At 35.9% G+C, this 12738-nt stretch overlaps 1 protein-coding gene across 1 annotated transcript in view; it reads right to left on the reverse strand.

Moving 5' to 3' along the window:
- The window catches only part of Smp_026540 (putative clathrin coat associated protein ap-50), a gene marked incomplete at its 3' end in the record, with an annotated part of 57677 nt that overhangs the window by 3750 nt on the left and 41189 nt on the right, over positions 1 to 12738 (reverse strand). The window contains exons 20-21 of the mRNA XM_018790192.1: positions 6304 to 6471; positions 3457 to 3508 (exon numbers count right to left, since the gene is read on the reverse strand). Coding sequence (XP_018655560.1) covers positions 3457 to 3508; positions 6304 to 6471 — 220 coding nt within the window. The remainder of the gene's footprint in view (positions 1 to 3456; positions 3509 to 6303; positions 6472 to 12738) is intronic.

Below are 12738 nucleotides of genomic sequence, written 5' to 3' on the forward strand. Positions count from 1 at the left end.
AGGTCTTTCAGCTACTATAAATCCCCTGTTTTTCTGTACATAATTGAAGCTTGTAGTAAAGTGCTTCTCGGATACTCGTGTCTTCTCTCTGGTCTTTCAAGTCGCTGAGTAGTGCTAGCCTGGGGTTATCCGAATAGCTAGGATCCGAATAAAGCGTTCAACCTACGAGACATAACAACACCCTTTATCTTCCCTTAAACCTTGAGATTAAAATTGCTTCATAACGTTCTTTCTTCCTATAGTATATCCTTATATATAGTCTTTCTTTTATATATTACCACCCCTAAATTAATTACTTCTATGCATTCGGTGTTCATCTTGTTGTGCTAACGGGGTATGGCAACTTAGACCGATGTATATGTGTGCCTGGTCCTACGTTGTAGCTGACTGATTGACTGATTGATTTAATTTAATATCAAAGTCAATGAACAACAAGACATCTTAATGTCAAATGTGTTTTTTTTCTGATGAAAGTATCCAATGCCATAGAATTTTGAATGATCTCAAAAGATAGATAGATAGATAGATGGATAGATGGATAAAGACAGTGATAAAAATTAGTTGCCAGAGGGTAAAATAGATGGTGTATCTATGTGATAGAATACTATAATATGAAATGGTTACATTTGATAATATAGAATTAAAAAAAAAATTAAGTATGAACATTATATTCTACCAATAACAATAAGGGAATAACAGATTGAAGCATAGAATTGATCAACCATGGAATATATATCAGAGGTCAGTTGAAATGTTTCTTATCATAATTAGATCATCATTATCATTATCATCAGCATTATATATACATATATCTATATTATATGATTAATTGAATTCATTTTAGTCATTTTCTCATCTCTCTCGTTCTCTTCTTTAAGTAACTAGGGCTTCACACACACACATAGAGAGAGGGGGGAGAAGCAAAAAAGGAAACAGAGAAGAGACTAATAGCAACAAGAATCAGGAGAGTTAAAATTCAATTATATCTCTATTTGCCTAGAATAAACCTTCTTTTCTTAGGGGGGGGGGAATAATTAACTGTTAAATTAGATGAATGAAGAAACAATCGGAAGAAGAAGAAGAGCAAAACTTGACGATCATTCAATATTCAATAATTAAAATTTTCAATTCAAGGTATATTAGAATGAAGAAATTTCCTATGGTGGTTTTCTTTTCTCGAATGGATAACAAAATAGACAACAATTAAAACAACAACTGGGTATTGGGTAATTAGGAAATACTAAACAGTTGTTTAGTCTTTTCTCATGTGGCAACTCCTTACCATTGGGATTGAATGATGGTGGTATTATATATTGTGAATTAAATGATTTGAGAAACATAGATCACTCACTGAGTGACAATAAACTAATTTGGAAGTTAAGTGTAAGATATTAGAGTTCAGGATGTGATGTCCAGTGGGCTATTTCCTTTTTTTCAATGATTGTCTGCTGAAGAGTCTCAAAATAGGACGAAACGGTCATCCAGTGCTTCCAGGTTTTCCATGGTGATCTAACTTCAATTGATTCATGATGTCAACTATTACAATTTTTAATCGACTAGATAAACGATTAACTACTATACATTTGGAGATCAGGTCATAGAGAGAGGATCTCCTAGTAGCTTGATTTCTGAAAAGTCGGACGAAGAAAGTATTATCTCTGACAAAATACCTACGACGAAGTTGATTAAAAGTGGGATGAATGAGAAAACCTGACGAACTCCACTTGAGGTTAACAATCCAGGTGCCAGTTGTTCATAACGCTTAATATGACCATCTTGATAGAGTAGAAATCTGTTTATGTGCTTTCTTGAAAGATACCTTAGTTACAATTCCTGCTACAGAATTATCCGATCGACAGGGTCGAATCACTCCTCCATGTCAAAGAAATGGTTACAAACAGATGTTGGTATATATCTATATTCTTGAAGCTACCGAAAGGTAAAGATTCAGTCAACAAAAACTTCACGAGACGGTGACTTTATCAAAGGTAAAAAATATCTCCTAACATACCATACTAACTATCGCTGATAAACTCATTTTTAAGAACACCCCTTGGAGGCAAAACTAGTATATCAAACCATCAATTATTCGATAAATGAAAAACGCTTTGGTGGGATAAAAAACATTGGGTCGAAATTAAGAACTAATGAAATAAGAAGTTAGAGCTGTCTTTTAGAAAACGGGTTTTACAACCCATCAAACAGTAAAAAGCAAATAGAACTCAACTAACAAGTTTGTTGGGTCAACCGAAACATCAACAAAAAAGCAAAGACAACAATAGTACGTTAGGGAATTGAAGATAGCCGGTAGAAAATCGTTCTTGGTCGATATCTCGTGCTACTTAGTGCTCATATGCAGGACATGCCTTGAAATCTTGAGGGGATTGATGTTCCTTGTAGGATGTGAAACTAAAAATCGTTAGGACAATGAATTTGAAGTATTTCAATCCTATAGGAGATCAGCTACGGCATGAATAGCTCGGTATTAATGTCACAAGCTGTGAAGCTGAGTGATCTAGGTTTGTATTTTACGAGAAGTATCAATACCCTCAACGTTCCATATGTCTTGCTGACAAGTACCAACTAGCAACAAACTTAAGTCAAAAAGAGTTTTCTCTTGTACACCTTTAACAACTTGACATCACAGCGTAGTGTACACGATAACGAGTCACTTAAACTAGATGACAGCACCTCAACTTGATCGTTAGAGTTCGGTCATCAATGAAAAAAACTAGAAAAACATGACTTTGTGAACCATAATAGTAATCGGAAGAAAAAAACACTGAGGAAAAATCAGAAGGGGTTTTGTGGAGATTTCGGTATTTTCATAGTTGAAATCATGAGTCAATTGAAGCTAGACCACCATGGAAAACCTAGAAGCACTGGACGGCCGTTTCGTCCTACTGTAGGGCTCCTCAACAGTGCGCATCCACGAGATTCGAACTCAGGAACTACCAGTTTCGCACCAGAGCATTTAACCGACAGACCACTGAGCCGGCATCCAACAGTGTTAATGTCTAACTTCAACTAATCTACAAAGTTTGAGCAACCGTTCAACCATTGTCTTCAGTGAGTCGTTATCTCACAACAGATGTGGTTGAAATCCACTGGTCATTGCTTCCCACTAGAACTCCGGGACATATATTTTGAAGTCAGTCACTAGTGAGCATATGATTATAATCAGAAGGGGTTTATGGAGATTTCAGTATTTTCATAGCTGAAATCAGTGGTCTATCAGTTAAGTGCTCTGGTGCGAGACTGGTAGGTCCTGGGTTCGAATCTCGTGAGTGCGGGATCGTGGATGCACACTGCTGAGGAGTCCCACAATAGGACGAATCGGCCGTCCAGTGCTTCCAGGTTTTCCATGGTGGTCTAGCTTCAAATGACTCATGATTTCAACTATGAAAATATTGAAAACAAAATCTTAACAAGTAAAAAAAACTTAATAAAACTCACATCCATCTGATAATTTTGTATCAATGGGGAAAGAATGTAACAATTGACGAGCCTAAAAAAGAAAAAAAAAGTGGAGAATGTAAAAAAAAATCGGCTTAAATGATTACAAGTGATTATGTAAGATCAGTTTTCATTCAAGTTAATAATGACATAATGAAAGGATTGAAATCTGATAGTTGGATATTAATCTTGGTGACTGATTTCTAATAAGTAATTTTTAAAAACCTAAATCCTATAATGTTTCTTTTTTATGTTTAAATAGCCTATGTGCACAATTGGTGGGGAATCAAGGTTTACCAACTCACGTAGGTGTATCCTCAAGTTAAAGCATCAGACATTCGCCTTTTATCGTCTCGATTTCATAAACACCCTTGCCGCGAAAAGGCAGTGAGTAGGACTTTCCTGACAGTGGTTGTATATACGTGGCTATGTGAGGGCTAGTGTTAGTTTGAGTCAGAGCTTATGTCAGTTCTTGATGAAGAGTCTAAACCTAAACGCTTAATCTTAACCCTAACTAAGAACAATGTGGGAACTCTTAAAAATCTGTTTCTGAACTTTTAAAGGTTCGAGAATGTGGATAATGTATATCTATTAAGTAAAGGGTTTGTGAATAGCTTTTTTTCGACCTACAGTGAGAGTAACCTGTATAAAATACTAGTTCAAATACTAATGGTGTAGAATCCATTTACGCTTTGCAACATAATGGTTTTCTTTTCCATAAACCATGCATTTATTAATGCTGTTTTCACATTGACTGGAAAGTAGCTGGAAATTTGTCATAATTGTTTTGAAGACTTCCCTATAGTAAAGTTTTATTGCAGTTTATTTAAGGAGGAACCTGTGTCAATACCTCAGTTACTGCTTAGTGAGCAATTAGTGTAAATGGTCAAATCATTAAAAAATTAACCGCCGACTGAATAGCTAAGCGATGATGTAACATTGAATGACCAGAGTTTTAATTCCACAGATAGAATTTGTTCTCTTCCTTGAGAAAAATATGTAAATACGCCTTTCTGAATAGTGTCAATAGTATGCAGAAGGGAAATTTTCATGTTTATTCAAGTCATCAGCAAATAATTGTCTCATAAATAGGATTCAGTTAGATCTACATCAGCCCTACCAGTTTATCGCTGAAATCCTAGATAATTCACAACTTAGTCGAATATCCTCTATATTCGTTAATTAACTTTCCTAATAAATTTTCAGAAATTCTATAGATTCTTTGACTATTCATGACAAATATTCGTGATATTCTAATTATTTATTTAAACATAAATATTGGTACAAAAAGGCACCAGATATATATGCGCCACACAAATATCATTTGATTTGTGTGAGGGCTGTGATACTGACCAGGTGCTCAAACTGAAGCAGGTGGTTTTCTTAGGGGGCCACACTCGGAGCCTTTGACCTAAAGATCTGATCCATAAGGCAAGGGAGCATCGTAGGAGATGCAGTCCCATAGTAGCCGGTGATCAACGATTGATTCATACGCCATTTGTTCCCTCAGGATCCTGGAGCCAGCCCATGTGCACCATTGGTTTGGAATCAGGGTTTTCCAAATCCCCTAGGTGAACTTTCCGTGTCCACTAACCCGCTTAAAGCGCCGAACATTCGCTTTTCGTTCTCTCAATTTCGTAAGCAACACCCCCGCCACGAGAAGGCAATGAGTAGGACTTCTCTGTCAGAGGCTATATACGCGTGGCTATGTGAGAGCATTTGGAGAGGGATAGCGGACTCTTCCCACTCTCGGCCGTACTAGGGCATTTGGGGACCAGTGTATCACTAACCAATATTAATTTAAAATATGAAATCATTTTTAGAGCAACATTCAATGGTTGTGCTTAAAATGGTAATATATTATTACTAATTACCAAATTACGATAAGAAGAGCACAATTAATCATTTCCCAAATTTCTATTGGATAATTTAAATGTGTTAATTGTTTGAAACATTTTCAGCATTTCTCCATGGCTTCAAGAAGATTTTTTTCCAAAGAATTATTGATATCTTCTATTAACAGCATATAGATTAGATTAAGGCATGTTCTGTGCAAGACTAGATTGAAGCACTCTGATTGGCTATTTTTTTTAACCAATCAGCGTTAGCGGATGCCTAGAATCATATATATATATATAAATTATAAATATACTAAGGGTTTCTCTTATTGCCATTCCTACTTCCTTCTACCCTCATTATTTGATATATATAATTTTGTTCCTATTCGAACATATTCTGATTTAAGGATTTATTCAGTGAATCCTAAACAATATAGAGTAGTTGGATCATAATCAAAGAAATCGTGACAACTTCCAATTAAAAACCAAACAACAACAGAAGTTCAGCGAAAAACATAATCGGAGTCATGGTAAGCAAAGATGTATAGTGACTAGCAGTGAAATCCAGGACGCGCGTTTCGTCCTATTTGGGACTCGTCAGCTGGATGTACCTGCATCTCATAGTTGATGTTCACTCTGGGACTAGAACCCAGTACCTTTCGCTTCAAACGCCATCGCGTTATCCACTCGGCCACTGCGTTTGAAGCGAGGGTACTGGGTTCGAGTCCCGGAGTGAACATCAACAAGTCTGAGATGCAGGTACATCCAGCCGACGAGTCCCAAATAGGACGAAACGCGCATCCTGGATTTCACTGCTAGCCACTATCCATCTTCGCTTACCATGCTTGTGAATTAAGGCTATATCGAGGCAATACGCACAGTGTGCACATATATCACTTACAGACTGACCAGTTGCAGTCCTAACACATCGATGGGAAGATTCAAACAATTAATACTAAGTGAATTTATAATTGGAGTCATTCTAAAGCCAAAAAAACACCATTCTTACTTTATGATTAAAATAATGTTGAAATTTATCACGAGCTAAATATAAACATTCATTCCATGTAGATGGACGTGAGCATAAAAATCGTCCAATATTAGGACTTAATTGATCTTGTAACAAATTCATCCGTTCAATCCAATTTTTCATTAAAATCTTATCGTTAGCATATATCTTTGATGTAACAATTACATTACTACTATTATTATTATCAGTAGTAGTAGTGGTGGTAGTAGTACTATTGGTAGGAGTATTTTCATTGCATAAATCCATTAAAAATATTAAATCTGATATTAATTGGTGCGTTTGTTTTTGTAATGTTTGTTCACCATGGTAACTGTTCATAGAATCATTTTGTTGAAAATTCCAAACTTGTAGAAATGTTTGTAATTTCATAGGTTTCAATGTGAATTGACTTGCAAACTAAACAGGTTATTTGTTTATAGGATAGGGAAAGCAAAAAACAAACAAAAACAAACGAATAGAAACTTTAAAAAAATACACTGAAAGAATAATTAAAACAAACAGATGAAAAATTGGGACAGTAGATTGTTAGGATAACAGTTAATTGGGAACAAATTGTTCTCTAATGCTATAAAACGTATGTAAGCAGTTGTAACTACCTGATCGATCATAAGGTGAAAGGTTGGGTGGCCTAAAAAGGAAGTTGGATAAAGCGTAACTTTGATGATCAAGGAGAGTGACCACAGAACTCAACAAATAATTGGCCGTCATATAGTCTTTTGGCAAGGAGTTTTTGATGTGTGCTTTTGACTGTTTAGCTTCAAGATGAATGGTATAAGCTTTGAACGTCAAGTTATAGCTGATGGAGTTGTAGGAGTGAAGATAAGACTCTCCAGTAACAATGGATGATGTTTGCATGACACCATGACACCGCAAACTAACCTAATTCAATACTGACGAAGCAGGCCAGAGGACTGTGGTGACAATTAATCTTGAAAATCAACCAACCAACAAAATTTTTATTCATTTATTTATTTAAACACATAAACAATGTTACAAGGAGGCATCAAATAGATATACGCCACATAAATCATTCGATTTGTGTGAAGACTAGGATACTGCCCGGGTGCCTAATTGAAACTATGGTAAACTACGGTTAATTTCAGAACACTAATGATTTACTAGAAAAGCACACTGTTTTCACAAGAGACGGATACGAAGTCACAAAACTACATTCATTCAAGTACTTAATGAAACGTTATTGACATAAAAAACGGTTGTTCTTATGAGATTTCAGTGAAAAGCTAATAAGGACTATAAATTCTATTGAGTAAATAAAATATATTACTTATAAGTAATTCAAAATTTTAGTAGTTAAATTCATGAGTCGATGTAAGCTAGACCACCATTGAAAACCTGGAACGACTAAACGACCGTTTCATCCTAGTATGATACTTCTCACTAGCGCACATCCACAATACTGCACTCGGGACTCGAACCCAGGACCTTCAGCCGTTCAGTGCTTATTTCGACTAATGAATTCAACTATTACAACTACTACAATATGCACAAATCCCCATTCTGATAATTCAAAATTTATCATTAAAATGGAAGAAACAGACAGGAGTTAGAAAAACAGGTATTGACAATGTTGTTTGATTGTTGATCATTGTAGGCAATAAAGAACATATTCCGAAAAGTTTAAGGTCAAATAGATTAAAAGAATTCAGCAGAGCCATCGCAAGACATCTCCTTGACATAGGACATGAAGTCGATACACTGAAATCTTTCAGGATGATTAACAAGCAATCAAACTTTAAGCTTTTGAAATTTGCAGAAGCGATAGCGATCAAACGTCTAAAACCAGATCTATGTACCTAGAAAGAGACAGTAATAAATCTTTCTTTGTCCTGGTAGCACTACATCCCCTTATTCATTATCTCAACTCTTTCCCGTTGTCATTCTTATTCAATTCATATCTTTCTTTATTGCCATTAATCTGTTCTCAAAAACTTCACTACATAACCATCTAATGGTTGTTAACTCCATGAATTCTAATCACTATTTCATTGTTCTGGAACTTCTCTTCCTAAACATTATTTATCCGAAACAAGCAAATTTTCTGACTTCATTAACTCTATTGAAATCTTTGCTACATTAGGATACACATAATCATCTTTAGTCGCGTGCGTATGTATAACTATGTCAATATCTATGAGATCTCATGAGATTTGTGTGACGGCTGTGATACTGCTCAGGTGCCCAAACTGAAGCAGGTAGTTTTCTTAGGGGGTTACGCCTGCAGCCTTTGACCTAAAGGTCTGATCCACAAGGCAGTGGAGAATCGTGAGGAGATGTAGTCCAATGGTAGCCGGTGGCCAACAATAATAACTATCTCACTATAAACACTGTTGAACTCAATCGGTTATGGATTCTCTGTAGGACATCAAATTTTTTTCTAAAAGTCAATATGATCATTTAATTATCTAAAAAATATATGAAAATGCCACTGAATTATCCTAGTTCACATAATTAATCTATTGTATCTTGATGATATGCAAAGACAGATAATTCACGATGAATGAAATTTTAGTAACTTACTAGGTCCAAAATAGAATGACTCATATAATGTAGACACTAAGGAATTAGTGACATGAAACAACAATCAGTTAATATTATCAGCATGTGAATATCATTTCTGACTTGGTTGAGTATACTACAAGTTATGATTACAAAATAAAAAGTTGAGAAAGCCCATCTTGAAGACAGTTTATTCCCCGAATGCCCTGGTACGGTTGAGAGAGGGGAGAGTCCGCTCTCCCTCTCCAAATGCTATCACATGGCCACGCGTATATAGCCTCTCCCAGGGAAGTCTTACTCAATGCATTCTCGTGGCGGGGGTGTTGTTCACGAAATTGAGAGGACGAAAATCAAATGTCCAGAGCTTTAACCGGGTCGGTGAATACAGAAAGTCGACCTAGGGGAGTTGGAAACAAATGGCGTATAAATCAATCGTTGGTCGCCGGCTACCATGAGACTGCATCTCCTACGATGCTCCCTTGCCTTATGGATCAGACCTTTAGGTCAAAGGCTCCGGGTGTGGATCCCTAAGAAAACCACCTGCTTCAGTTTGAGCACCTGGACAGTATCACAGCCCTCACACAAATCAAATGATATTTGTGTGGCGCATATGTATTTATGTGTTTATCCATAAACAGTTTATGATGTACAACTATATCTTTCAAAATCAAATAAATTTTAAAAGCATCAGCTAAAACTTGATTTCAGAATGGGGTTTGCGGAGATTATGATAATTTTAATAGTTGAATTAATGAGTCGATGTAAGCTAGACCACCATTGAAAACCCGGATGGACTAAACGACCGTTTCGTTCTAGTATGGAACTCCTCAGCATTCCAACCTGTGTCGGGTAAGGACAGGTATCTACATCAGACAGTCGATGGATGGTTGCGCAACCATTCATGGATCGATTGAAGTTAAATATTAATACCACTGGATGCCGGCTCATTAGTTTAGAGGTTAGGCATTCGTATGCGAGATCAAAGGTCCTGGGTTCGAGTCCCGAGTGCGAAGTCGTGTATGAACACTGCTGAGGAGTCCTATACTAGGACGAAACTGTCTTTCAGTGCTTTCACGTTTTCAATGGTGGTCTACCTTAAATCGACTAATGAATTCAACTATTAAAAACTTTTTTTAGCCCAAAAGTTATATCTTTTGAAGAACAAATCAACTATACTAAAATAATGCTTAATAAATTTTCACTCCAATTCACTCCTACTCAAATATTTAAGTCTATACTTTTTTACTTGTTCATCAGACAATAGGTCTGTAAAAGATGTTTTGGCAAACATTTATTCCATGAATCAGTCAACTTTTGTCTTCTCTGCATAAACATTGTTACTCTTTTGTGTATCCCACTACCCTACCTACCTATCCATAAATGGGATTTTTTTTAAAAAAAAAGACAATAGCAACAAGATAGGAAGAAGTACATTTTTAGTCAATATGTGACAATAATGGGAATAGGATAAACAATAAGAGAAAAAGAGAGAGGAGGGGGGAAGAAAGAAAGAGGGGAAAAACGAAAACATCAGAATTTGATACAGATCGTCTAAAATAATCTCATTTGATGTAATCTGATATGTATGAGATCAAAAATAAGAAATAAAAATAGATAGATGGTTAGTATATTTGATCTTTGATCATTAAAATGTAGGTTCGAATCATTTTTTTGTTGCTGCTAAATCTGCTTCCGTTTGGGTATGAAGGGAGTATCATTAAACCGTATACGAAAAAAGTATGACACTAATTCGGGTGTATATGACTATCTATTCATTATTTATTTGAACACATAAATATTGGTACAAAGAGGCACCAGATATATATGCACCACATAAATCACATTTGATTTGTGTGACGGCTGTAATGCTGCCCACATGCCCAAATCGAAGCAGGTGGTTACCTAAGAGGGCCACAGCCGCAGCCTTTGACCTAAAGATCTGATCCACAAGGCAGTGGAGCATCGTGAGGAGATGCAGTCACATGGTAGCAGGTCACCAATGATTGGTTCATAAGCCATTTGTTCCCTCAGGATACTGGAGTCCATGTGCACCATTGGTTTGGAATTAGGGTTTTCCAACTCCCCTAGGTGGACTCTCTGTATCCAGTCCACCAAACCGGTTAAAGCGCCGGACATTCGCATTTCATCCTCTCAGTTTCTTAAACAACAGTAATGCCACGAGAAGGCAATGAGTAGGATTTCCCTGACAGAGACTATATACGCATGTCCATGTGAGAGAATTTGGAGAGGGAGAGCGGACTCTCTCCACTCTCGGCCGTACCAGAGCATTTGGGGGACTATCTACTTTGTAATTGAGTCAAAAATTATATGTAAGTGATGAAATTAAGAATGATAAGAGATTGAATGCTCAAACCTCTTTTACGACATGCGTTTCGATATGTTTCATGGATCACACGATAATTGGAATTTAGGGTTTGGAGATAATTTCATCATATATATAACTATTATTTATGAAAATGGTTAATATTAGGAACTGATTCCAGTTAATATAACCATGATGAGCCAGGAAACATTGGTTATATGTGTTTCGTAACAGCATAGGACTCTTCTATAGAACACATTCTACAGCTCAAACAAACATCAGTCCCAGAACTTATTGGACTAATCACAAGAGTATTATCTTTAAGTAATCTAGTTAACATTCAATGAACTACAATAACTAACTTCAGTAAATTCACGATATTGTGAGATTACCGCTAGCTACAAAAAACCGACAAAACCTGAGAATACATGCACCGTATGAATAACTACTGAAGAAAATTACCTATTGTCTTTATATTCACCAATGATGTTATATCCCGATAACGATACTGAATGGTAACTTGGGGATCCATTTATGGACCAATATTATGCATATATTATTCATCGTATAATTGCTAAATAATTAAACTATTCATATTCGTATTCCTCTTATCATAAGCTTTATTTTGACCTATAGACTATTATTATACAATTTACCTTTCTTGAGTTATCCCCAGTCTATTGATTACTCCTCCTTCTATTCACGGCCACATTTGGCTGAATCTTGTACAAATGCTATTTTTTATTTTATTGGTACGATGTGATCAGTTTGTTTGGTATATAAACTCAATATGTTTGAAATACAAGTGTTCTGTCATGGGTGTACACTTGTAATATCATTCACCATTAAATTAACTTCATTGAGTCTAAAGGTTGAACTATCGAGCTGATGACTTGTTGTGTTAGGCTGTCCAATCGGTTTGCAAAATGGACTTTCTACAATATCTCAAACTCACTACCCAAATACCAAGACTGAATTGAGCAGGAAGGTTTAATTCTCAAACGGAGTTGTGATGCAAGCAAATCATAAGTATATACACGACTTTCCTCTTGACTTAGACAAGGATAAACAGGCTGAGACCCTGAGTAGATAAATAATCGATATCTATCAATGGTATCCTTAGTTGTAATTGCCTGCATACCACTGACCTTAAGATAATATGTGAGTACAGCCACGTATATATCTATAGTTGTCTAGCCTAACGTAACTATATCTAAATACTGGAAATAAACAAGTAGCATAAGTCGAAAAACTAAAATTTAATTATTAAATCCTCTACATCTGATCATTATAGATGGAATGCAGCTAGCAGTCGAACTAAGACCGATCAAATTTCTGTCAAAATATCGACAACAGGATAATCCAAACCTTTACAAATTAAACCACATACTAATGTTATTTTGTCACTTAAATGCACAAAAATTTCATTTTACCTGGACTAATTGTTCTTTTACGATCAGTTTCGTTTGTGAATTGTTCACTTCCATTTGTATCAAAGTGTTGCAGCTGGTTTTCTATGCGACTATACAAAGAAAATGAGGATATGTCAGATATTCAATTTAATTACTGGTGCA

The sequence above is a fragment of the Schistosoma mansoni genome, chromosome W (genome assembly GCF_000237925.1).
Source record: "Schistosoma mansoni strain Puerto Rico chromosome W, complete genome".
NCBI classification, from domain to species: Eukaryota; Metazoa; Platyhelminthes; class Trematoda; order Strigeidida; family Schistosomatidae; genus Schistosoma; species Schistosoma mansoni.